We start from the raw sequence: 25,493 nt of genomic DNA, 5'->3' as shown, positions 1-25,493 counted from the left end.
CGGAAGTTGTTCCTGGCGTTGCTTGCGTAAACAGGCACAGACCAAATAGCCTTCCGCGGAAGAGTTCCGGTGTGATGTTTTAGGAGTAAATTTGTAAAATCCTAACATTCGCAAGAGCAGCGATGAGCCTACGAGGGCACGAGTCGTAATCACGCCATGGACTTACCGCGCAGCCGCTCATGATGGACCACGACAAGTAGACGCGTGCGCTCGAGACGACGGTAAGGGAAGCTTTTAACAATGAATTGTCCAAACGGCCCGGGACAGCGCGAGGACTTGGGGGATGAGATGGGTGGTCGGGTGAGCCCCGTGGGGCTAAGCGATCAAGCTGTGGTGGTGCTGGTGAAGAGGATGAGGATGAACAGCGAATTGTTGGGTTTAGCGGCGGTGCGAATCTCCGTTTGTGCGGCGAGATTTGGAGGTCCGGGAGCGGTGTGTGTGTGTGTGTGTGTTTTCATCGACGGCTGTTCTCTCGGAGCTTCGGGTCAGTGTGGTCTCAGACAGACTCCGCCAGTGATGAAGCCGCTCGGAGTCTCCTGTTCCACTTCACGTGAGGTCCGAAAGCCGCAAATAGGCGGCATACAAGTGTCTCGAAGGGTCCGTGCCCACTTGTGCCCCCACCCCCTGGCACCTTATCTGGACTAAGCCAACCCTGGCCATGCTGCTTGACAGGCGGGCCACCCGAGGTGGAGAACATGTCGGGCTTGGAGGGCAGCTCGGATCGGGGCGCAGGGGTTTGATCGGTCAGGTGCCTCCTCACTCGCGTCCAAGAACCGGCAGAGACGGACGGAGAGCAGGCCGGTGAAAGCCTAGCAAGATTATTTTGGAAGATGGCCTCTTTGCTAAGCGCCTCTAGCAACGCCGCCCTTCTCTCTGATATTCCTCATTAAAACAGCGCTGGGGTCTTTATGGCGCCTCTCCTCCAGTGTGTGTCGTCAGCTGAGATGATCTTCAGGACCACCCTGTGACACACCCCCCCCCCCCCTAGTTCATCAGTGTCTAGCCCCATAACTTGGTGTGTCAGGCCGGGAAGCTGCGAGTGGCACAGGTGGCACAAAAAGGGCGCTGATTACCCTTAACGTCGATGACGACCCCTGGATTGACGTGCTCATGAAGACGGTTATCCAGGTGGGCTCCTAGGTATTTACGCTCCATCGCTGTTTGTACCCCCGCGCCCCAGAACAGTGATGGGCACACAAGCAGATTGCCGCTTCCCAAACTCGGGTGGTCCTCATGACGCCAGTTTACCATCCAGTCACAGCTTTCATCCTTCGCCGGTATGCGTCCTGTCAGCTGGCGTTGTCCTCTCCAATGGAGAGAGAACAGCGCCTTGAGGTGGCCATCGGGGGGGCAGTGTGGTGACACCGAGGTGTAAAAACTGGCACCGTCCTTCCGGTGAGTCGTAAAACTCTCTCTGGTTGTGACAGATCCCTGGGCATCTGTCAAAAAGAGTCGGGTGGTCTAAACTGCCCCCCCCTGTCCATTCCGGCCCCCTAATTGCCCCCCTTTCTCTCTCTCACCCCTTCACCACCAACTGGCTAATGTGAGGAGTGGAGCAGGCTGCTTGAATGGCCTACAAATCCCAGCAGCCCCTGCTAGTGTCAGACCATTGTAACCAAAAAGGAGCAGAAGGCCCGCCGATCGTCTGTGTCTGCTTGTTTCGGGTTACACTCGGGGGGCTTTGAGGAGCTGTTTGAGTCGTGTGATTTCGTCTCACTTAGCTGCGACTTTGTCTGGGGGTCTCCCATTCACCCCAAATGTCCCCGCAGCAGCTGGCACCTGACAGGACAAAGCTGCTCGAGGGGACCTCTGTGCTCCTCGCCGTGGTCACCCACACCCGCTGTGTTTGGACTTTGTGGTGAGTGTTTCTTACATAATTATCACCGTTGGGGGGCACTAGGGTGGGATTTTGGCCCATGTTATCTGTTTATCGGTCGTTTGTTGCTGATATATTCGTTTTTTCTTACGCGCCCACGGTGGGTCGAGACCGGGTGCCTTCCTGGGGGTCCCTGTAGTAAAATGAACAAGTCAGCTGGTGTGAACCCGAGCGTCTGGATGGCTGCCATCGTGTTGTGTCCAGGTGGGCGGTGGTCGAAGTGGCCCCCCACCGTCATGTAAAGTGCCTTGAAGGGCACTGTGGTTACTCAACTGGGGCCGCCATTGGCCAGCAGCGGGCGCTCAGCGTCTTCTCTGTTTTGTTCTTTTCTTCAGGCCATCGCGCCCGTTGAATTCCTTTGGCTCAGAGTTTCAGAATGCAAAGTGACCAGGTGACCCTGCCAGTTGGACAGCTGACCCCCGCGCCCATCAAGTGGGTCGTGTCCGAAGATGGCAAAGTGGAAAACGGAGAGGTGGTGACGGGCGCCAGCTGTAATCAGGCCGAGAACGTGGGGCTCTACTTTGTGGCAGGCAGCGGGCCAGAGGTGGACGAAGAGCACGTGGCACTGCCAGCCGCCCCCAGCAGCCTGATCTCCTTCAGCCCAGCGGACGGGGGGGGTACTCAGCCTCTCATTACCGCGTAAGTAGGGGGCACCAGTGGCGTTTATTGGGGTGAAGGGGGTACCCGGGTAATTAATGTAGGTTTGAGAAAGTACAAAAAAATCACAATTAGTGGGGGGCGGGGGGGGGTCTGGGGTCTCCAGACCTGGAATCTGAGGTGGGCCGGTGTGTGACATGCCGTGGTGACCAGTGCCAGCCAGGGGAAGCTGTCACACCCAAACCATGGAGTCTTGAAGGCCGTGCCATGTGTGGGGGGGTCCCACCTTGGTGTTGCGCTGGTGAAGGTCACTTAGATGGCTATGAGGTTCACTGGCTGGTAGAATCCTGCCCCACTCACCCACCCACACTTTGCCACCTTAGATGGTATAGCCGGCCCCGGGCACTCAAAGAAGCTGCCTTCTCAGCTTGGTCTGCTTTGCCTGCTTCAGTCACTCCCCCCCCACCCCAGACCCCAGCAGCCTGGCAGACCCTCGGAGCACAAAGGCAGGATGAAGATCAGGCACACAAACTGAATGACGGGGGGGGCACAGGCTGCTAAGTCTGATACGCTCACCGTGCCCCCCGCCTCATCCTCAGCCGAGCGTCGCTGCCATGGTGTGACCCAGTGGGCTCCCAAGTGCTGCCCCTCTTCTCGTCTCGGCTTTGACTTTGTACTGCGGAGTCGGCCTGGTGGTGAGGGTGGGTGGGCATCAGGGTGGCATCAACATAAAGGAAGACAGACTGACCGACCCGACTTGTAAGGCCATTCTTGAGCGGGCCATCAGTTGATTTCACCTTTTCTGCCATCCAGGAGACCCAAAGAAGTCCCCCGGTGCGATAAGCTGCAAGTCACCACGCATCAAGATGGAGACCCCCGAATCGAAGAACTTCTTGTTGACGAGGACCAGCCTCCATGTCAATGGCAGCAGAGCCCACCTCGGCGGTTTGCATGACATGAGCGGCAGCAGAGCCACATCGGTAAGTAAGAGGAGGGCGGACCCCTAAAGCTGTGATGTGACATCGATGGCTGCAGTGAGTGGACGCTGGTCACCTTTTTCATTAAAGTGCCCCTCTCCGTCCTTGAGGACCATCTCTGTCTTTTAAGCTCACAGAGTCTGTTGCCCCCTTGCAGACCCCCCGCCTTCTCCATAGCTACTCGGCCCTGGCGGTGAGCAAACAGATGAAACTGGCCAAGCAGCAGCGGGATCGGCGGAAGCCCAACTTCACCCAAGAGGAGGTGGAGGTCATCCTGAGCGAGATCAAGAAGAACGTGAAAGGCCTGCTGGGCAAAGGGCAGTGGAGGCTGGGCAAGTACGGGAGGATGAAAATCTGGCAGAATATCGCCCGCAAGGTGAACGCTCTGGGCTACAGCCGGAGGTCGGAGGTGGACATCCGCAAGAAGTGGTACGACCCTGCACAGGACCGCCAACAAGAGCATCGCCGAGCGACTGCGCCAACTCCGGATGGCCGCCGGCAAGTCCCCCACATCCAAGGTGGCATCTGCACACGAGGACTTAGAAGAGGATCCTCTGGACCTGCCACCTCTGAGTGACGTGGACACTGCCGAGGAGGGTGACCCGCCGATGGCGGTCTGGCTGGAAGAAGGTAAACCTAAGTGGGGTCAGAGGTCACATGACTTTGGGACCTCCCTTTAGTTTATTTGGGGGGGGGGGCACCTCATCAAGGGTTAACACTCATGTCACCTGCCAGAAACTACGAGTCACTGGGCACACGAGTACAGGCTGGCAGCTACTGAAGGACTTGGGCGGTGGTGGCAGGGCGGGCCGAGTGGACGTGTCTCTTTTTAAATTCATGGCCAACATGTCCCCCCACAGATAAACCAGAGCTGACGCCGGGGTCCGCGGAGGACTTGCAGATTAAAATGGAGATCGAGGAGCCTGGCGCTGGGGCAGCCAGCCTCGACACCCCTGGGCGGCAGTCGTTTCAGCTGAGGGGCTGCCAGGTGATCGTCGAAGTGCTCGAGTCTGAGAAGGAACGTTCTGAAGAGGCTGAAGTGTTCGGGAGGCCTAAGGAGCCCTCGCAGATGTGTAAGTGCCAGGTCAGCTTGGTGATGTGGGGGGGGCGGGTCCACCCATGGTTGAGCTTCTTGTCTCTTTTGTGCCCGCAGGTAAGGAGGAGGAGTTGTTCAGCTGCCCCTACTGCAGGGCCTCGTTTGCTGGAGAGCCATTCCTGGAGGAGCACCTGAAGACGAGGCACCCCAAGACCACGGGGAGCGGACCCGTCCTGCCCCTGGTTAGTGCCCACGCTGCCAGCTCTCGCTTTATGGTGCCTAAGGTGCCACCTTGTAATGTCCAAATGTCTGCCTTCCTCTTCAGGGCCCAGCGACGCAGGAGCTGTGTGACTCTTCATCGTCCTGCAGCAGCTCCTCGTGGTCAGACGCCCAGTCAGACTGGCGTCGTTGGAAGATGTTGATGCGAAGCCGAGACAAGAGGAAGCCCAACTTCACAGAGAATGAAGTGGACATCATCATCGCCGAGGTGAAGAAGAACGCAAAAGTCCTCTTCAACCGGGAGAAGCAGTGGAACATGCGAGACAAGATGAAGGTGTGGCAGGACATCGCCATCAAGGTCAGTGCCCTGGGGCAGAGCCGGCGCTCCCGCAAAGAGGTGAAGAAGAAGTGGTACGACCTGAAGAGGAACCCCCGAGAGGGCCTGGCGGAGTGGCTGCGGGCACAGGGCTGGGGCAGTGAGAAGGTGCGAGAGCCACCCGTGGAGCGCAGTGTGGCATCCTCAGCGGAGCCAGCCCTGGCAGAGGGAGCCTCGGTGGCAGAGGGAGCTTCGGTGGCAGACGTTAACGGTAATGTGGGAACTCTGTGGGGTGGGAAGTGAGTGATTGGCTACTTTCAGCTGTGATGTCACCATCTCACAGGGCTACCTCCTGACTGGCAGCCCGGTGACGTCACCACTAAAAGTAACCAATGGCTGTAGCTGGTTTGAGCCTTCTGATTGGCTCATTGCAGTGGTGACGTCACCATGTCACTGGGCTGTAAGCCGATGCGAGCCTCCTGATTCTCCCAGGGTGCTGGAGGCCCTCGGCGTGCCATGGTCTGTTTAGGCTTCGACGCCATCCACTTCTGAGCCTGGTAGATGTCTGCGAGTCGCCACTTTACATGTGCTGACGTGTGTGCGCCTTTGTGTCTCCTCTGTTTAGAGCGGCCTGAAGAGGAGGGCCACGATGAACCATCTGTGCCCACGGAAGAGCAGGAATCGGACCACCCCGAGCAAGAGATCTGCAGTGCCCCAGAGAGCCTTTTGCCACATGAGGATGCCCAGAGCCCGGTGACAGACAGCGCCCCTTCTGACCTCAGCCACAGCACTTCAGGGCTCCTGGCCATCGTGGAGCAGCTGTTAAAGGCACAGCAAGAGACCAACGCCAAGTTGGACAGCCTGACCAAAACTGTCCGCTGCGGCTTCGCTGACTTTAGTGGCGTCGGCCACAATGGGCTGGCTGGCAGTGTTGGCAGTATGGAGCGCAGCGTGGTAAAGGTGAGCAGATGCCTGGCACAGATTGAGAGGAAGATGGACGTTTGGGCCGAAAAGATGAGCCAGGCACAGGCAGAACAGATGAAAGTCATTGAGAACGTGACGGCCACGCTGAACCTCGTCGCCACACAGCTGGCCTTGGTGGCACCCTCTAGAGTCTCGCCGTGTCCCACCAAGCCTCAAAAGTCACCGTCAGAACTCGAATCGTGAAAGGAGCACAGAAATCCAAAGAGAAGCAATAAGCCTGCCGCCAGAAGGACCCTCAGTCCACCCCTAGAGGGCGCTGTGCATTGCTACCTCAACCCACACACAATGAGAATCAGTGGCTGCCAGCAGGGGGAGCCAAAGGGAAAACTGGAGGGCATTCGGTCTTTGGCTCAAATGGACACTTGTGAACTCACGACGTCCTGACAGTGCTGGGTCACGGGGGCCCACCGTAAAAAGACCACCCGGGAGAATCATGACACCTGGGGTGCCCACAGAAACGAGCTGGACGGGCCACCCAAATCCTGGGAGCCCTGCCACCCTCCAGCGAGAGCTCTGTGCAGGTCGTTTATTCAGTGCGGCCTACTTCATATAGCGCCTTTCACTGTTTCCAAGCACTTTACAAAACTGAATGCAATATTACAATCCTGAAGTAACAAAGTCACATGATGGAGGTCACGTGGAGGGACCAATGGCGAGGCAGGCCACATCCACATGGGGTGGACCACCAGTGATCGCTGATGGGGAGACTTCAAGAGGCCCACCTCTGACCCTGCTGGGGGGGTGTCATTGAGGTGATGCCACTGGGTGCCCAGTGACGCTGGCGAGCTGTGAACTTGACCCAGTTAAAGGTGACATGTGACAACAGCAGGCATGGGCATTATGAACTCTGACCTTTCCCTTCCATTGGTAGGTTTGTGAGGAGCCTCAATAAAGCTGGCTGGCCTCAGCACATCGGCCTGCTCTGCCTCTTTTGTGAAGGGGGGGGGTTCTGTGTGGGGGCAGAAGGGCATTGGGGGGCACAAGAGCCAGAAGAGCAAAGCACTGGATGGCAGGCCATAAGAAGATAACGATGACGCTGCATTTATATAGCGCTTTGCAAGACCCTCAAAGCACTTTACATTTGGGGGCGGGGGGCACTACAGCCAGGGCCAGTGTGCAGCAGCCATCATGGCACTCGCCACACATGACTTACTGGGTGCTGAGTTCGTGAAAGAGAGGGGGCCATAATGGATGAAGGTCACGGTGGGCAGTTGAGCCGGGACAGTGGGGTACACCCTCCTCTTTAGGGAGTCAGGACCTCACTTTTACATCTGGATGGTGCCCAGTGTCCCCATCACTGCAGTGGGGGCCACACACAGACCACAGCGTGAGTGCCCCCTGCTGGCCTCCCCAACACCTCCTCCAGCAGCCACCCAAGCTTCTCCTAGGTGGTCTCCCATGCAAGTAGAGACGGGGCCCAAACACGCTGAGCTTCAGGTGGATGAGCTGCTCTCAAGTGCAGGTGCTTTGGATGGGCAGCAGTCTTGGGTTCAGTGCCAGCCTGGTCACTCCCCATGTGTCCCTGGCGGGTGGTCAGGCCTGGCATATGTGGTCAAGTGTCCTTGTGATGGGGCAAAACGGGGACATCCAAACCTGCTGGGGTGTGTGTATCCAACAGGGGGCGCTGCGGCCAGGGCATGTGTTCAGTTTAGAACTGCAGCTCCTACTTTGAATGTGCCACCCCAGTACCCATGGCGGAAATAATAAAACGAGACAAATCCACTCCTTTCAATTGGAGCCTTCACTCGTGACGTCGTACTTGTTTGATATTCGTACAGCCAGAGAGAAGCCATTGGGGCAGAAAGACTGCATTTCCGAGTTTTGGTGGAACGCGGCGGGGGGCATTGCTCTCGACGTCACATTGGTGCTGACGGGGCTTCGGCCTTTGAGACCTCCTGTGACACTTCTTGGTCCTAAACGTAGTTCTGGACGCTTTCCACTGACCACCTGCCATGTGTGGCTGAGCTCTGATGCCATGTTAAGTGTGGACTGTGCCCTCTTCTGCCAACAGCGCATTCTTTCATCTTCACCTTTCAGCAGCTGTTGTACAGTTTGACGTGGAAATGGATGCACGAGGATAAATGAAAAAGGAAAGGCAATTTAAAATAGACATGGTAACCGTAACACATAGAAGCTGACACGGTACCACCCAATTGTGTGATGGCATATGGGTAAGCAGCGCTCTGCTGTTAGTCTAGTGAAGCCAAGGAGAAATGAACAGATGAGATTTTTGAACAAAACACTGTAGTGACATTTCTTTGGATAGAAGGAGTGAAACCCGCCGACACGCCACTACTTGCCACAAAGGAGTATTGGGGGCACCAACCTGGCACCCCATTTATGTTAAGAGCAACAATGAAAGGGCACACCAGGGCACAATGTAAACAACAGCTGCACAAAAGATTCTCCTGTCTGGCGCTCTGATGGTGGAGGGTCCTAAGCGGACCCCACCCTCTGGGGATTGTCTTGCCCAGAAGGGGCGGTGCTCGCGCTGGGAACCATGGGCGTGGTTAGGCTTCTTGGAACTACAGGTGAAAGAGAAGATGCCGTCAGTGACGTCACCCCTCTCGTCCCAGAATGGTAACGCTTACCTTAGCGGAGCCAGCAGGATGATCCTCAGGTGCGCATGCGTGACGCCACTTAAAGAGAATTGCAAGCACCATTGAGGCATTGAGAGGCTGGAGCTTGTACACCACAGTCTTGAAAATCTTTTGATTAATGTGGATATTCTCATTTAATACATTTTTTTCACTCCAAAGTAAACGTAAATCGTGAAACAGCTGACGAGTCAGCTGGGTGGGTACATCTTGAGAGGTTTTTCATTTTTGTTAAATAAACTCGATGATGTGTCGCGTTGAGATTTACGTTTGTCACACATACTGTGAATATGCAACCTTCCACTCCATCGCCAGATATTTTACATTGGATTTAATCGGAACGTTAATTAGCTTTAATTACGAGACAACCGTCAAGGGTGGCGTTATTTCACATTTCTAAAGATTTAAAGTTAAACCTGATGCAGTCTAATAACTGCAGTGTTTCTGGGACATCGTTAAGATATTTTTAAGCAGTTTCATCAACAAACTGACTAATGGTTAATGTTTTTCCATGTTCATTACTTTTAGTAATATCTGAATTTTAATATAAGCATTTCCGCGACTGTAATAAATAGGACATAAGGGACCCCCTTTCTTTATTCCACGACAAACTTTAAAAGTCTCATAAGGCAAAGAAACTAAAATATTTGAATCAGAATGCAGGGACTGAATTATATTTATAAATTTCTTTCCACATCTTAACCATTCTTTGAGAACATGAAAGCCGTACCGACCGCGCAGTCTGGTATTCATATAGCGAGTGTCGCCTACGTCATCTGCCTGCGATGTTGGGCGCCGCTGTCGTCATATTCCTGCGTCCCAGGAGGCGCGAGGCAAACAAATATGGCGGACGAGAACGAGCGATCGAAGGCTACGTGCACTTTTCTGTTTAAAAAAAGCGCCAAGAAGTTCAGCGCTCGCAAGCGGAAAACAGGCGACAGTGACTCAGGTGCGTGTGGTCGAGGGGTCGTTTACGAACGTACGTGTGTAGCGCCCGAGATGCATTGGCTCGCTCTCTAGCGGACCTTCGTGTTTTGTCCTGCAGTGTCCGCCTTTTAAAGCAGGCCGACTGGACGACGAGAGAGCCGGTCCACCCGGCACGGGGAACACCGCCACTCGTGCTTAACGAGAAAATGGCAAGGCTTTGGACCACCGGCGGAAGCTTTTGCCTGTCGGTGGTCAGTCCTTCACATCCTAATAATGTCAAGTATTACTCTTTATATAGCGCCTTTCACGGAGAGCTCCTCCTTTATAGCCTGCGTATTTCTTTCTTAAAGTGTGCGCGTTTATTTCTATAAATGTTTACAATTATTGAAGTCTTAACAGAAGTGTCACCGTTAAGTGGGGAGAAAGCGGCAATCCCACATGTCCGTCCGCTCCAGCTCAGAGTGGCCGTTATGGCCCCCTAATCCGGCTGGAACCGACCCGCGATGGGCACAGTGGACACACCACGCTACGCTCTCCGCGCCTCCTTATCGCTTTCACCGCACCTCCCGTGACGTCTCCAGCTGTCGAGGTATCGCCCGCTTGTCTGCACCCATTGACGGCCAACACCCCGATCACGAAGCACGTCACGAGTGGACTGGGTAATGTCAGAAAAATAGAAAGTCGTCAACTTAATAACAAGACCCGGTACTCGGGTGTTATAACCCAGGCGAGAGGGAAACGTCATCGATTTTTACATTCCTTTATTTACAAAACAAAGACAAGAATACGCCAATCAGATCTGTCAGTTTGGCTTTGGTGTTGCCATGGAAAGGGGAAGTGTGAGTGAGACACACGAGGAGGCACGCTGAGAGTCGTCGTCAAAGATGGGGAGTTGTATCCAGCAGGGGGCGCATGCATCCTGGAAAAAAGGTTCATTAAAGATCGCAGTCTTACCTAAACCCATATATATATATATACAGTGGAACCTCGAGATACGATCACCTCTGTATACGAGAAATTCAAAATACGAGGAAAGTATGAGCGAAAAATTCAGCTCTAAATACGAGCATTGGTTCGCGTAACGAGCCACGAGCCAGGCTGTGGGTATAGCTCGCGGCTTAGCAAGGGGGCGTGGTAGCAGTTGCGAGCCGCGATCTGCGGTGTCTGCGTTTCTCACTTAAGTGCACAGGTGGGAAACTGCCCACATCCATGATTGTTCCTGTGGCTGATGGGCTGCAGCTGCCATGTCCTCCCCGCATATATAGAGAAGCGCGAGCAGGTTAAGGGGGAGAAAAAGTAAAAGAGAGAGAGAGAGAGAGAGAAGGCAGGCAGGCAGGCAGGCAAGTGCAGGCTCGCGCAGGCTCACGTGTAGCTGAACAGGCGAGCCAAACAGCTGAAGCAGGACGGTGTAGAGAAGGTCAGCTGCATTAAGAGTGTCTCGCCTGTTTTAGAGCCCGCATGGGAGAAATAGGTGAGACGCTAACAGAGAAGAAGCACCGGGGATTGTCATCTGTTTTTAAAGACTGCTTCCTGTTGACGTTTTAACCTCGTGTTAAAGGATTGTTATTCTTGTGTATTTTAAACCTCCACTTCACAACTGTTTTAAGGATTATTTATTTAAAGATTTATTGAATGCTCTACTGCACTTTGGACACCTGTTTTGATTCTTTTAATAATCAGTTATATTATTTACCAGTGTTATTTATTAAAGGTAGACTACAGTATATATAATTTATCAGTGTTATTTATTAGGAAAATTGATTTTTATGTTAATATATTTGGGGTGCAGAACGGATTAACTGGATTTCCATTATTTTCAATGGGGAAGTTTGTTCTAGATACGAGAAATTCGCTATACAAGCTCAGTTCTGGAACGAATTAAACTCGTATCTAGAGGTTCCACTGTATATATATAGTATATACACACCGTGTTCCAAATTATTATGCAAATTGTATTTAAGTGTCATAAAGATTAAATATTTTGTTTTCAATTAAACTCATGGATGGTATTGTGTCTCAGGGCTCTTTTGATCACTGAAATCAATCTCGGACACCTGTGATAATTAGCTTACCAGGTGAGCCCAATTAAAGGAAAAACTACTAAAGTAGGATGTTCCACATTATTAAGCAGACCACCATTTTCAAGCACTATGGGAAAGAAAAAGGATCTCTCTGCTACTGAAAAGCGCGAAATAGTTGAATGTCTTGGACAAGGTATGAAAACTTAAGCGTGATCATCGTACTGTTAAAAGATTTGTGGCTGACTCAGAGCACACACGGGTTTGTGCAGATAAAGGCAAAATGAGGAAGGTTTCTGCCAGACAAATACATCGGATTAAGAGAGCAGCTGCTAAAATGCCATTACAAAGCAGCAAACAGGTATTTGAAGCTGCTGGTGCCTCTGGAGTCCTGCGAACATCAAGGATCAGGATCCTCCAGAGGACTGCAGTTATGCATAAACCTTCTATTCGGCCACCCCTAACCAATGATCACAAGCAGAAACGGCTGCAGTGGGCCCAGAACCACATGAAGACTAATTTACAAACAGTCTTGTTTACAGATGAGTGCCATGCAACCCTGGATGGTCCAGATGGATGGAGTGGTGGATGGCCACCATGTCCCAACAAGGCTGCGATGTCAGCAAGGAGGTGGCGGAGTCATGTTTTGGGCCGGAATCATGGGGAGAGAGCTGGTCGGTTCCTGAAGGTGTGAAAATGACCTCTGAAAAGTATGTGGAGTTTCTGACTGACCAATTTCTTCCATGATACAAAAAGAAGAACTGTGCTTTTCGTAAGAAAATCATCTTCATTTATGACAAGTTAACATCTCATGCTGCAAGGAATACCTCTGCATCATTGGCTGCTATCAGCAAAAAAGGAGAGAAACTCCTGGTGTGGCCCCCATCCTCCCCTGACCTCAATCCTACTGAGAACCTTTGGAGCATCCTCAAGCAAAAGATCTATGAGGGTGGGAGGCAGTTTACATCCAAACAGCAGCTCTGGGAGGCTATTCTGACATCCTGCAAAGAAATTCAAGCAGAAACTCTCCAAAAACTCGCAAGTTCAATGGATGTAAGAATTGTGAAGCTGCTGTCAAATAAGGGGTCCTATGTTAAAAAGTAACTTGACCCGTTAAGATGTTTTTGATTGAAATAGCTTTTGATTTCAGTAAATATGCTGCAATTTCAACAAATGACCATTTTCAGTTCATTACAGCCTAGAAAATGTTTTGAAACTCTGTTGTGCGTAATAATTTGGAACAGTGCATTTTTAAGTTTTTTATTTTTGAAAAACATACCGTTATAATTAGGAGGTTTGTTCAGTAACATTCGAATTATACTCTAATGGTTGATGGTTCAAACATTATGCTGACTGCCACTTGCATCGACTATTTAGGAAAATTAGAGAAAAATATCATTTGCATAATAATTTGGAATGTGGTGTGTGTTTGTACGTAGATGTTATTCCCTAATGGTATAGCGGTGATCAAAAGAATCAGGAACACTAATGGAAGATCATACTTGCTTCTGTTTAATATTAACACTCGCAATGATATAATAGTCAAAGGACAGCTATACTTGACCAAAGAGTGACACAGTTGGGGTTTCCTGTGAATGGCGCTTGTCCAGTCTTTGATGTAACCTTTATTTGGGCACAAGCAGGAGTGACGTCTTCCATCCGTCCGTAGGTCAGATGTGGAGTTCCATGCAGTGTTTTTTTTATTTTTGGTGTGTGTGTGTGCCCTGCCCGGGGTTTGTTCCTGCCTTATGCCCAGTGCTGGCTGGGATTGGCTCCAGCAGACCCCCGTGGCCCTGTGTTAAGTTATGGCGGGTTGGAGAATGACATGACATTTTTTTTATACCTTCTAATGCAAACTCCTAAACTGGGTACAATGGGTTTGCCGACTCCAGAGATTGCTTGGCTATTGACCCTGATGACCCTGGCCAAATGGGGACGTCAGCACTTGACTCATCTCCCTGTCAGGTTAGATTCTCATTGTAAATTTATTTATGTGTATGAAAAGCCCTTACATGTCACAGTGGCTCACTAAAAGTCTTTGCTTACATTAGTATGAAAGTGGACGGGAGGCTAGCAGGGCACCTCAGACATAATGTCCGAGTCTGAGAAGCGGGCACTACGGCTGAGAGACAGAGTGGCGAGCCATAGAAGTTGAGGCAGACGTGGATTCTGAAGGTACACGTAAGGCTACAGATAGTAAGCATTTTTGTGACAGACAATGTGACAAGTAAACAAAATAAAACAAAAGCTCTAGAGTGCAGTTCCAACAGCCACAGGGCACCTGGAATGAGCCTGACATCAAGACAAGATCATCAATGGTGCCAATGGACAAACCAAGGAAAAGTCCCAGAGAGTAGGAGACAAAGCCACAGTGAATGGGCAATCACAGAGGACCTTGGGGGGTGCCAGGGTGTGGGACTCCAAGCACTCCTAATGGTGTATCTCTTGTCTTGTCTTCTGCAGCTAGCCACAGTGAAGAGGAGAGTAATGTGGTCGTCCGCAAGAAGAAGTCCAGCAGTGTCTTCAACCCAATGATCCAGCAGGTAGGACTGAGCACCGCATTTAGGACACTAGATCAGTTTAGTCGAGAGCGGGCCGTCCAGCCCAACAGACCCACCAGTCCAATTAATGTAACCTCAGCAGAACAGCATCAAGTCAAGATCTGAGGGTCCCTAAAATCCTGCTGTCCGCCTCACTACTTGGTGATTTATGTCATGTGTCTGTGGTTCTTTATGTGAAGTAAAACTCGGCCAAACTTACACTTAACACGTTTCTGGCTGTGCCCCGTGTTCTTGTTGAGTAATTCATTCTAAAGTAAGACCCTCGATTCACATTCCTTTCGTAATTTGAAACACTTTGATCCTGTCACCTCGATAATCTCTGAGTGCTACCCCTCCCCCCCCCCAAAGATATTTTAATTTGTTACTTACTCCGAGTAGTAGAGCAGAGCTGATGATCGATGATAGCGTCCATCGCTGATTGGCTGACACATCGTCAATATAAAGAAACATTGCTGATTGGATCCAAACATTTGCAGGAATTTCCTCAAAGCTCCACACTGCAGCCGTCCCTTTTTCAGTTTGTTAATCTCGCGCCTCGCAGAGCGGCTGTCGGGCTTTCCTGTTCGCAGCAGGAGACGTGTGACATTGCTGTGCTTGGCTTGTTTGGTGGCAGTGCGCTGTAGTTGAGGGAGGGCAGCCGAAGCTTCAAGGGAGTCCCCCAATATACCAATACACAGGCACTCTTGACTGCCGAGGGATTGGGAGGAGGAACAAGGGGCTGACTAAATGGAGTTCTGCCAGTCATTTGGTTTGACTTCAATCACTGCTTGTGGGCCGATAGTGTGGGGTCTCAGCTGTGAAGTGGGCCGTCTGTAAGCTCAAGTGGCTGACTTGCCATTTCTTTGGGCACCGGCCGCTGACTTCAGTCTGTGCAAATACAAACTGCTGAAAGAAACCGAGGGCTGACCTCACCAGGCTTTGACGGTCACAGGAGGGCACTCTGTGGGGTTAAAGGGTTAAAAACGGGATCTGGAGCAGAGTGCGGGAGTCGGGAGGGCCAACGAGTAACGAACGGGACTGAAAGGAGCAAACGGGAGATGGCAGGCTTTGGAGCCGAGTGCAACACCAGAGCCGCAGTCGGTGCTCTCCGTGGAGTTCTGACGGATTTCTTTGGTTCTTTTGTTTTGTTGGCTGGCCCAGTGCTGGAATGGCCGATAGGGGGAGGCAGCTTGATGGCCGATAGGGTCCCCAGGACTCTTTGAACAAATTCAAATGCTATTATGGGATATCATCTCGTGTTGACTTCTGCTCAGTCCTTGTCATCTTTCTTATTGTCATGTTGTATTGTATTGAGGGCGACTTGTGTCCTGTTCTGTGTGTTGTGTTGACCCCCTTTGTTTGAGACCCACTGCACCCCCAACCTACCTGCAAAGGGGCCTCTCTTTGAACTGTCTTACCTGAGGTTTCTTCCATTTTTGTTTTTGGGAGTTTTTCCTTGTCTTTTTGGAGAGTCGAGGCTGGGGGGCTGTCAAAGGCAGGGCCTGTTAAAGCCCATTGCGGCCCTCCTTGTGTGATTTTAGGCTCTAAAATAATAAACGGTATTGTACTGTAACATCACTGTAAAATGACTTATTGTAGCCATCAAGATGAATGACCCTTTTTTATTATTTCTCCGTTGTCCTCCTTTCTCCTGTATCCACACGGAGGGTCACTACATCAGGAATGTAACTGTACGTATGCACAGGGGTAATTAATATGAAGTAGGCCGATTACACCATAGCGGTATATCAAAGCTGGGCCTCACGTTCTTTTAAAGCCAGCGCCGTTGTCCTCCTGCGTGCACCTCGAAGCTCACAATACCAATTGGCGCTCTGAGCGGCATGTCGTTTGCACACATGATAAGAAAAGGCCACAAGTGCGCTGCTGCCAAGTCAAGTGAACACAAAGCGTGAGTTTTCTTTTGTAACGCATGCCCAGTCCCTTATAGATAGATAACTTTATTAATCCCAAGGGGAAATTCACATACTCCAGCAGCAGCATATTGATACAAAAAACAATATTGTTCTAACAATGCAGGTATACAGACAGACAATAACTTTGTATAATGTTAATGTTTACCCCCCTGGGTGGAACTGAAGAGTCACATAGTGTGGCGGAGGAACGATCTCCTCAGTCTGTCAGTGGAGCAGGACGGGGACAGCAGTCTGTCGCTGAAGCTGCTCCTCTGTCTGGACATGACACTGTTTAGTGGATGCAGTGGATTCTCCATAATTGATAGGAGAACAACAACTGAGGATGCTGTGTTTGAGTGAGTTAAAGTTCTAGTTTCCTAAAACTGGTAGACATTGATTCACATCATTCTGGGATGAGGCAGGCAGATCTAATCGGAGAGCGTTGTGATTTTTAGTTATTTTAAACGAACTTCCCCTCTGCCTCCTCATAGTAACCTTACCGAGTACCAGAGCTATGGAGTCACGGCGGTCTGTGAGAGCACAAAACAGCTGTGTCCCGGGCGCAGGCGATGGCACCAGACATCCTCGATGGTTTGAATTGACGATGAGAACTTTAAAGACATGGCACAGCCCTGCCGAGTAGTTTCATCTCCTGCTTTCGTGCAAAATGGAGATTAAAAAAAAAAACAAAGTTTCAGATAGAAGGGAAGGCAACGGTGAGCAGTGCTGTACGGCACTAAACGATGTAAAAAAACGTCCATGGAAAACAAACGAAAGTTGCCTCTGGTATCCCATGTTTCATAAATCCACGTGCCGGTTATCCAGCTGCTTTCTTAAAACGTGAAGAGCGGATACTTCCAGAATAAATGGGAAACCTGAACACCACATGGGCTGCCTTTTTGAACTGAAGATCTGACCATCTCTCCCCCTCCTGCCATCAGTTTGAACTGCACGTGCTCTGCTTGTCCTGAGCGAACGCCTGAATAACCGGCCTGTGGATTACACCACACGAGGAACGTCTGCTTTCTGGTTTTTCCATGGATGTTTTCCACGTCGGTTGCCTTTGCTGCACACACCAGTAGTCAGGACCCTGATGTAGACTCGTGCTCTCCGACCTTGAAATGGTTCAGTTTGAGTTTTGGTTCTTCCAGTACACGACAGTGATGATGATGATGCAGTGCTGTTCACATCTTTGTCTGATGCAGCCAGAGGTGGTCTTCTAAGGTGGGGGCTGGTGGTAGTTTGGATCCAAAACGTCAACCCCCAAAAAAAGGGATTTGATTTAGTGGCTGCACCCGCTCTTTAACCCCCCTTGAGCAGTGTGTGGTGACCATGCTGGTATAACACCAAACACAACTAACAGCCTGGATTCTTATATAGCGCCTTTCTGCTGTGACCACGACCCAAAGTGCAGGAGTGTAGTTTACGCTGTTCAGGTAAGGACTGGCTCACTGGGCGTCAAACCCTGTCGGTTTGAGGGGCTGCACTTGTGTGCGAAGGGTCCGAACTTGAACACTGCTGGCTCTTTTCTTGTATTTTTTATTTGGTCACATGTGGCCAGTGACCTCTGGACTTGTGTCACAGTGACCGCTCTTTGTTTTCCAGTCAAAGAAGACGGAGAGAGAGCAGATATCCGACAGCGACAGCGACAAGAGCCAGAAGGAGTCTGTCGGCGTCTCCTACAAGTCGTCTCGCTCCGCCGTAAGTATGCCAGTCTGGTGTCACTCGGCCACTACACAGCGTGATGGCACATACTTCACCAGCCCGCTGACCTGACTGACATCGGGACTCGATCGTCTATGAGGAGAGCAGGGCGGCCCTCTGCCAGTCTCTGTGCATTGCCATCTTCAGAGGCTGATTGAGCTTCCTCTCTTCATTTTGTATTTTAGTGTTCGCCTGATCATGGCTTATTAATGTCCACCCTGAACTTGATGTCTTCTCTCTCTAATTATCCTTTAAAAAAACCTATGCTGTCTGCTGTGTTGTGCTTTTGGGTTCATTCTCCTTTGGTGGTCTTGTTTTTGCCTTTTAACCACTTTACATCTTTCTTCCATTTTCCTTCCTTTCTTCCCATTAGGACATTGCGCTTTCAATGGCAGCCATCTTGAAATCCTCGCCACACTCTGCACATGTCACAATTTGTGTGACGACTACTGCCTGTCCCCGTCACCTTTAGTTCAGAGTGGTGGTTAAGTGTCGGTGCCACCTGCAGTTACATGAAATTGGTAGAATTATAGAGTGGGCTTTATAGGCTAATTTGTAAAATAAAATAATAAAAGAGTGACACAAATTACTGAAGAAAGGCTCTTTATTGCATGTTAAAGGCCACTCGGCCAACGCTGTGTCTTTTGTCCATAGAAACGAGAAGGTCCAGATGACATGGGGGCCACAGCGGTATACGAGTTGGACACCGAGAAGGACCGGGATGCCCAGGCCATCTTCGAGCGCAGCCAGAAGGTCCAGGAGGTGAGTCCCCTTGGCCCGCCCCCCTGGCAGTTGTCCCCAAGTTTCTCTGTTGTGTTCTTCTTGGTGACGTACTGACCAGTAAGGACCCAACCCAAATTGAAGTGTAGGTCACACACGTCTGCTGACTAAGGCCTCACCTTATAACTTACACCTCCACATCAGTTGGATGTCGGCCAGCACATTGGCGGGCATACATCTGCTTTGTGCCACACTATACCAATTACCCCCACTGTTCACTTTGTGTCCTTGTGCAGGAACTCTCTGGTAAAGAAGATGACAAAATCTACAGAGGCATTAATAATTACCACAAATTCATCAAACCCAAGGACACCTCCATGGGGAACGCCTCCTCAGGAATGGTCCGGTAAGCTTCTCCGAGGGGCCGACTTGCTCCTCAGGCCATTTGTTGCCCGTTATTTACTTGTGTTTTGTCTCCTTGTCCTCTAGGAAAGGTCCCATTCGAGCGCCAGAGCACCTGCGGGCAACAGTGAGGTGGGACTACCAGCCTGACATCTGCAAGGACTACAAGGAGACCGGCTTCTGTGGCTTTGGAGGTTTGTGCTGGGGGTGGCGGAGGGTTAGCAGTCGTATTGGCGGGTGACTTCACTAAATGGCCTCTTGTGCTCACAGACAGCTGCAAGTTCCTTCATGACCGGTCGGACTACAAGCATGGCTGGCAGATCGAGCGGGAGTTGGATGAAGGACATTATGGAATGGCAGGTGAGTTGTGCTGCAGTCACATCACCACACCGCAGTGGGCCTTAGTGTCTACAGTTCAGGCTGGGAGATCAAGAGTCTGCCCCCTTGCTGATGCCCTGTTTTTGTGTGTTTTACATAACGAATGGCTTCAGACAAAATGCTATTTTATAAAGAAAAGGAACCCGAGTGAACTCGCAGTGCAGTTTATAAATTGAGACGTTAGTCAAGAAACAGCCACACTATCACCCCAATGAATAATCACGGCCACATCCTTCCTGTCGGCTGGTCACCGCCTTTCACGTTAGGTTCATTTTAGCCCACTCTTCTCTAACTCGGACACACTGGTACGTTTGTGGGCATGAACTGCTCTTTGCAGCCCACCTGTTGGGTTCCAGTCAGGACTTGGCCTGTTCACTCCAAACCCTTCACTTGTAGATGTCATCCTGCTGCATAACCCAGTGACCCTTCAGCTCCTGGTCTTCGTGAAACGGACAGACGATTGGACGTCATTCTTAAGAACATTTGGCACAATTCCTGGTTTCTCCAATCATGGCAGATCTTCCACTGCACCCCCACAGCGTTCAACTTTGGACTCGTCATTATTCCAAAAGGACTCTGAGATCAGCTTGGTGTTTCTTCATCATGGAGTCCTAATCACTGACCTTTGCTGGGGCTGGAGAGGCCTGTGGTTCTCTGGCCTTTCTTGGCTCCTAAGTAACTTCTTGAATAGGTCATCACTGGGGTCACTTTGGAGGGCTGGGCTCTTTCAAATCTTCTCCTTGTGGAGTAACTGGCTCTCAGGGTCGTGCTTTCCTGATCCTGAAGTCTCCACGATTGTCATCCTCTCTCGTTGACTCTGCTTTGATCAAGGCCTGGTGGTGTTGTGGCGATGACGTCCCCCTCGTGGTGAGGGTTGGCCAAGTGCAGACAGTGACCTTGAGTCAGCTGTTTGAGTCACTAACTGAGGGGACAAGTGCCTTAAATTAAGTGGCAATCTAGAGATGATGCTGAACCTTCCTTTGGTTCCCTTTCTCCAAAGTGCTGAAGCCATTCATTGTGACAAATGTGGACAGACAGTAAACATCAGCAAGGATGCAAACCTTTTAAAAATGAGACGTGTCCAGTGTGTGGGGGGTCTCGTGCTCCGAGTGAGTGCCTGCTAAGGGTAACAACAAAAGCAACTTTGAGCACCCAAGCAGCTCTTCTGCATTTTAGCATTTTGTTAACTCTGTTGTCACCCATTTTGTTTTCTGCACAGACAATGAGAACTACGAGGTGAGCAGCGACGATGAAGACCTCCCTTTCAAGTGCTTCATTTGCAGGGACTCCTTCAAAAACCCAATTGTCACCAAGTAGGTGTGCCGATGGCGCCGGTGTTCCCCTCACTGGTGGCTCTCCTTTTAACTGGGTGTCGCTGCTCCCCACAGGTGTCGCCACTATTTCTGTGAGCGCTGTGCCCTGCAGCATTACCGAAAATCCAAACGGTGCTACGTGTGCAACCAGCAGACAAATGGCGTCTTCAACCCGGCCAAAGGTACTCTGTGTGTTTGTGTGGGGGATGTTGGCCGTCCTGCCAGCCGCTTCACTTTTAATGAAACTCCACTCGTCTCCCTCCCCACAGAACTGATAAGCAAACTGCAGAAGATGCAGGTGCCCGAGTCGGAGCCATCAGACCAGGAAGACCCCGAGAACTCGTGACGGGAGCCCGCTGGCCAGCAAGTCCTCCCGGTTTGCTTTTTATTTTTCTGTGTGTCGTCTTACCACTTGTAATTAAACATTTCAAACCCTCTCGGCCAGACGCACGTCCGATTCTGAAGGTTTATCTGAAAGCAGAGTGCGGCCCAAAGTCGGCTCTGAAATTCTGATTTATTTCACTAGATGGTGAAACAGAGTTTTAGGGGGCGGCCATGGCGTGGCCCACTCGCTATCCAGTTCATGGCGAGAGAGCGGCAGCAGCAGTTGGCCGTCTGGGACGACAGGGTCCAGCTCTGTTGCCATTTGTAATGCAGCCCTAGAGGGGGGCTGAACGGAGGACCCTTAGAAGTCCCAGTCGTCCACTTCGAGCTGGCTCAGGCTGGACTCCAAGCTGGCCAGCGCTGCCGTCGAGTCGTTGTGCCGCTGCACGCACTCCAAGTTTCTGATGGGCGAGACGGGTAGGAGGAGTTCAGGGAGGGCATCTGAAGCGCGGCGCTTTATCTGTAGGGATGAGAGAGAAGCTGCCATTAAGATGGGTACAGACAACAGCATCCAACCTCACCGTGATGGCCCACCCGTACCTGTTTGAAGAAGGAGTGACCAAGCAGGGCGCTGGCAGAGGGTCTGTGGGGGAAAGACAGAGCAAATGGCACACAATTTAACATAACAGCACCATGTAGCACTGTGATAACCCCGACCAGGAGCTCAATGTGATAGGGGGGGGGGAAAAATCCCACAATTCCCTGGGGGCAGAGGCCCACCTCCCATTAAGAAAAACCAAAATCGAGCAGGTGACCTTCTCTTACCCAGCAATCCTGGCCCATGCCACCTAGGGGATAGCTTGAGATCAGTGTTCTTGGCGTCTGCACCCCTCCTTATACCCAAAACCGTCTCACTATGGATGCCCAAGCCGCACCTACCTGCGCTCAGGGTCCCTCTGCAAACAAAGCTCGACAAAGCTATGGAAGTGGGCACTGAAGGTGCGATTGTAGGGGTGCTGACTGGGCTCCCCATTTGATGGCCTGATGCCACAGGCGCCCGTGCTTTCTCCGATGCCCGAGTCGGCCCCCGAGCGGGACGGCTTCATGGTGAGCTCCTCTGGTGGGATGGTGCTGGTGTCCAGCAGGCAGGGTACAGTTCCATTCAGTTTCTCCAGAAGCATCTGAAAGGGGGAAACACGTTAGAAAGGTACAAGTGGTACAGGGGAGAGTAGTCTTCCCAGAATCACCCACCTGGGTAGCTGGCATGTCTTTAAAAGGCACGTGGCCATTGGCAAGCTCACAGGCGGTGATCCCAAGGCTGTAGATGTCTGAGCGGGCATCATATCCCTGCAGATTCTGTTGAGAGAAGATGCCAGTGAGCAGGAGTTACTCTGCCTTAGTCATGCATCGTGGGACACCCCACCAGCTGCCTCCCAGCCACTCACCTGCTGCAGGACCTCGGGGCTTAGCCAGGGCAGCACCTTCATGCTGTACTGGGGGAAGTCGTGTACCACCCGGGCCCGCTGGCCGTGACGGATGAGGCTGAAGATACTGCGCAGGCCAGACAGGTAAACCTGGCCGTCGGCGGAGATGAGGATGTGGCTGGCCTTCACACTCCTGCAGGGCACAGAGAGACATGTGAAACTGTGGGTGAGGGCTCGGTCATAACGGGCATCGAGTAAGGGTGGTCAGTCAGGCCTAGTTGGAGGATGTGTCACTACCCTGGGGTGGCACTGTGACTGCTTGCAGGCCGCAAGAGAGCCATCGCAGGTGAGGACAGGAATGATGGGGTCTGCCCGTACCTGTGCACGTAGCCCATGTGGTGGATGTAGTCCAGCGCCTTCACCACGCCCTGCAGGATGTAGGCGATTGCCAGCTCACTCATGCCATCAGTGAAGTGATTGCTTATTAAATCTTTAGCTGAACCTGCAGAAGAGAGGACATCAAGTGACACGCTTGTTCACAGTTAAAGAGCAGAGGCTGCGCCCGCCTGTCCAGCAGCCTACCGTAGGCCATGAATGGCGTGATGACCCACAGCTCGTTTTTGGAGATGAAGATGCTCCTGTAGGGTAGGATGTTGGGATGATGAAACAGCTTGGACACATGCAGCTCCCCCTGAAGGTAACAAACAAGTGGACATTATTAAAGAGTGGCATGTGCCCGCCTGCCGGCCTTCGCACCCCTCAGTACCACCCACTTGCCTACCTGTAGGAAGTTCACCATTTCATTGGTGCAGCTTTCCAAGTTTATCCTGCGAATGGCCACATAGTCCCCCGTCGGCCGGTACCTCCCCAGGTTCACAGTCATCAAGTCCTCCAGTCCGCAGCCTGCAATTGGGAAAGTGTGACTCAGGTCACCAGGGCAGTGGCAGAAGTGGGCAGCCTGTGCCACCGGCCGCATCTTCTCACACCCCCCCATCATACCTATGACAGTAAGCAGGTCGTAGGAGCAGCTGTCGGGCACAAAGCTCCCCATGGCGTCCCGAGGCGGGAGCGACGCTAAAGACTCGTAGCTCTCCTCATGGGCCTGGAGAAACAGAGAGAGGCGCTGACAAGACCCTGGCAGCACAGGAGACCCCACGTTCTCATGGGCCTCACTTCTGAAAGAGCAAGCCTGGCACTCCATTCTCAGAAAAACAAAAAAAAAAAAACTGGTAGGCAGCAGGTGGCACCGGGCCAGCCGTGCAGCGGCAGCGTGGGATGCCAACTAACGTGCCTCGAGTCTGGTAAGGCAGCGCCACAGCAGGACTGTCAGGGACAGCATTGGCCAGAAGAGGCGGCCGGCTGCATCAGATCTGGAGGGAAGAAAAGCACACTGGGATTGAAAGAGGAACAGCGTGGCGGACAGACACGAGACCCCCGTGGAGACGTCTGGGACTCCGTAGGGGATGAGGGACACACACGCCAGGCCTCGCCAATGCACAGGCACATGCCCACTATGGTGCCAGCCTCAGGACCCATGAGTCATGCCAAGCATACATCCCTCCATCCATTACAGGCGCTCAGTGGCTAAAGAGCAGCACTGTGCCCTCGGGGTACACCAAACCCTGGGCAGGATGCCAGTTCACTCACACTGGATCAACGAAAAGTCACCAGTGCAGGTGGAAAATGGAGACCCTGGAGAAAAAGCGGCCACTGGGCTGCAAGGGACTGCTGATAGGCTAGGGGGCCACGAACAGCCGAGACCCCTCCAGTTAGTGGACCGTGGCCCACCCTCTCATCTTCATGCACTCGCAGACTGGAACACCTAGACGGAAAAAAAGTCATCAAGTGCCACAGCACACAACTCCAAGGTGACAGATGGCACACACGAACACAGGCTCAGGGAAGGAAATGCACAACACGGGTGACGGGCAGCGAGAAACACGGTGACAAGAACAGAGGGGCAGTCACAAGCAACGTGGGGGAGTCCGTCTGAAGTGAGGTTTCATTAGGACCCTCGGACCACCAGGCCAGAGAGACACAACCCCCCCATGAGACCTCTGACTGCAGAGCGGACGCCACTCACTAAGAAGCACACTCATGCATGCAGGTGGGCCGGCGGAGGCACACTTACGGTCCGCTGCGAGCTCCCCTGAGGCTGCTCTGGGGTAGAGAAATCAAACACAGTGAGGGCACACGTCTTGGGCAGAAGAGGCCCCTCCCTGTCGGTGGCACGGCATGCTGGGACGATGTGGCGGTGGCCACTACTGCCCACCTTCTGGCACTGTTAAGTTTCAGGTCCCAACCCCCCACCCCCCCCATAAAGACCCATTCTTCATTAGATGCTGCCGCCCCCCCCCCCCATGTGAAGCCGCCCCGTACCTCCAAACAGTTCCAGATCCCTCAAACTCTCAACGCTGAGTTTCTCGGAGACCCAACGCTGCAATACAAGAGACAGAAGAGACTCTGCTGTGACGCGGGTGGGCGGACTGTGGAGCCGCGGTCCGGGGGGGGGGGGGGCGCCTCGAGATGGCGGGTACTCACCAGGAAAGACATGGAGGCGCATCACATGCTCTGCAACTCCATGGAACAGGAAAGGAGCAACCTGAAGGTGAGGACGGGACGTCAGTGGGAGACACCGGGAGGGTCCAACCTGCGGAAACAAACAACGTCAGCTGCTGCCTGCCAAGGTGTGACGCCCAGTCGTGGTGGTCTGCGCTGTACGCTCGCCGTCACCTCACTGGGTTTGCTAGCAGAGAAGATGAAGCGCGACTTGATCACGGAGACCAAACCACACATCAGTCCTACAGTTCACATCAGCCAAGACGCACCCCAAAACTCAACTCGGAAACACTTGAGAGCCCCTCCATGACGTCAGACCACGGGGGGCAAGATGTTATCAGTGTGACGCAAAATGGTGATGACAAGGACATCTACTGTAGACCGCTGTGAGTGACATCTCTACACAAATCAAATGTCCCTGAGAAGACCCCACACCCTGGGCCTGATCGGGACCACTCTGGCACGCACACTCACTCTTAGGACCACATGGCCAAGCTGGACTACTTTGGAGCCCCCAACAGCAGCGCCCCCTGCTGGCTCAGGGGAAGTGAGACACCCAAACAGACTGATGCCAAACTAGCAGACTGACCGGACAATGTCGCCTGTGCTGCAGTGTAGGGGGGCACAAGCGTTGGGTGGGCTCAGTCGAGGCTGGAAGTGCAGCACAAC

The 25,493-nt window shown here is 52.1% G+C and overlaps 3 protein-coding genes across 5 annotated transcripts; 2 read left to right on the top strand and 1 right to left on the bottom strand.

The window, feature by feature from the left end:
• LOC114664296 (uncharacterized) lies at nucleotides 1-6,919 on the top strand. Of its 2 annotated transcripts, none has more exons than XM_051936277.1 (8): nucleotides 1-221; nucleotides 2,212-2,515; nucleotides 3,287-3,453; nucleotides 3,608-4,080; nucleotides 4,311-4,523; nucleotides 4,604-4,728; nucleotides 4,812-5,276; nucleotides 5,649-6,919. In XM_051936277.1, exons 4-8 carry the CDS (start codon nucleotides 3,939-3,941, stop codon nucleotides 6,186-6,188), a joined length of 1,485 nt encoding a protein of 494 aa, XP_051792237.1. In that variant the 5' UTR covers nucleotides 1-221; nucleotides 2,212-2,515; nucleotides 3,287-3,453; nucleotides 3,608-3,938; the 3' UTR covers nucleotides 6,189-6,919. The 2 variants fall into 2 exon arrangements, with proteins under 2 accessions (XP_051792237.1, XP_028674192.2); XM_028818359.2 differs by having other exon boundaries at nucleotides 2-221; nucleotides 4,812-5,292; nucleotides 5,647-6,919.
• A 2,480-nt stretch (nucleotides 6,920-9,399) lies between these two features.
• On the top strand, nucleotides 9,400-20,953 carry rnf113a (ring finger protein 113A). Its single transcript, XM_028818365.2, has 10 exons — nucleotides 9,400-9,551; nucleotides 14,011-14,090; nucleotides 17,606-17,701; nucleotides 18,359-18,466; nucleotides 18,721-18,830; nucleotides 18,914-19,020; nucleotides 19,097-19,186; nucleotides 20,424-20,517; nucleotides 20,593-20,699; nucleotides 20,787-20,953. The coding sequence occupies exons 1-10, from the start codon at nucleotides 9,446-9,448 to the stop codon at nucleotides 20,861-20,863; spliced, it is 975 nt and encodes a 324-aa protein (XP_028674198.1). The 5' UTR covers nucleotides 9,400-9,445; the 3' UTR covers nucleotides 20,864-20,953.
• Nucleotides 20,954-21,012: 59 nt separating this feature from the next.
• Nucleotides 21,013-24,915, bottom strand: strada (STE20 related adaptor alpha). Of its 2 annotated transcripts, XM_028818360.2 has the most exons (12): nucleotides 24,807-24,915; nucleotides 24,645-24,702; nucleotides 24,397-24,425; nucleotides 23,265-23,367; nucleotides 23,047-23,168; nucleotides 22,848-22,956; nucleotides 22,644-22,767; nucleotides 22,287-22,458; nucleotides 22,093-22,197; nucleotides 21,781-22,022; nucleotides 21,442-21,484; nucleotides 21,013-21,361 (listed from the first exon to the last, which is right to left on the bottom strand). In XM_028818360.2, exons 1-12 carry the CDS (start codon nucleotides 24,816-24,818, stop codon nucleotides 21,203-21,205), a joined length of 1,278 nt encoding a protein of 425 aa, XP_028674193.1. In that variant the 5' UTR covers nucleotides 24,819-24,915; the 3' UTR covers nucleotides 21,013-21,202. The 2 variants fall into 2 exon arrangements, with proteins under 2 accessions (XP_028674193.1, XP_028674195.1); XM_028818362.2 differs by lacking the exons at nucleotides 24,397-24,425; nucleotides 24,645-24,702.
• Nucleotides 24,916-25,493: the final 578 nt, after the last annotated feature.

This window comes from Erpetoichthys calabaricus, chromosome 14, assembly GCF_900747795.2.
Source record: "Erpetoichthys calabaricus chromosome 14, fErpCal1.3, whole genome shotgun sequence".
In the NCBI taxonomy this organism is placed as follows: Eukaryota; Metazoa; Chordata; class Cladistia; order Polypteriformes; family Polypteridae; genus Erpetoichthys; species Erpetoichthys calabaricus.
Note: the sequence above shows the minus strand (reverse complement) of the source record. Positions and strands in the feature narration are given on the sequence as shown.

What these genes read in the sequence shown, in the direction of transcription:
- LOC114664296 (XM_028818359.2), top strand. Translation starts at nt 3,939, where the DNA reads ATGGCCGCCGGCAAGTCCCCCACATCCAAGGTGGCATCTGCACACGAG. An exon ending in GCGGACCCGTCCTGCCCCTG is followed by an intron (nt 4,729 to 4,811) that starts GTTAGTGCCCAC and finishes CTTCCTCTTCAG; the next exon opens with GGCCCAGCGACGCAGGAGCT. An exon ending in TTCGGTGGCAGACGTTAACG is followed by an intron (nt 5,293 to 5,646) that starts GTAATGTGGGAA and finishes TCCTCTGTTTAG; the next exon opens with AGCGGCCTGAAGAGGAGGGC.
- rnf113a (XM_028818365.2), top strand. Translation starts at nt 9,446, where the DNA reads ATGGCGGACGAGAACGAGCGATCGAAGGCTACGTGCACTTTTCTGTTT. An exon ending in AACAGGCGACAGTGACTCAG is followed by an intron (nt 9,552 to 14,010) that starts GTGCGTGTGGTC and finishes TGTCTTCTGCAG; the next exon opens with CTAGCCACAGTGAAGAGGAG. An exon ending in TCAACCCAATGATCCAGCAG is followed by an intron (nt 14,091 to 17,605) that starts GTAGGACTGAGC and finishes TTTGTTTTCCAG; the next exon opens with TCAAAGAAGACGGAGAGAGA.
- strada (XM_028818360.2), bottom strand. An exon ending in CGACCTGCTTACTGTCATAG is followed by an intron (nt 23,169 to 23,264) that starts GTATGATGGGGG and finishes TCCCAATTGCAG; the next exon opens with GCTGCGGACTGGAGGACTTG. An exon ending in AAATGGTGAACTTCCTACAG is followed by an intron (nt 22,957 to 23,046) that starts GTAGGCAAGTGG and finishes TGTTACCTTCAG; the next exon opens with GGGGAGCTGCATGTGTCCAA.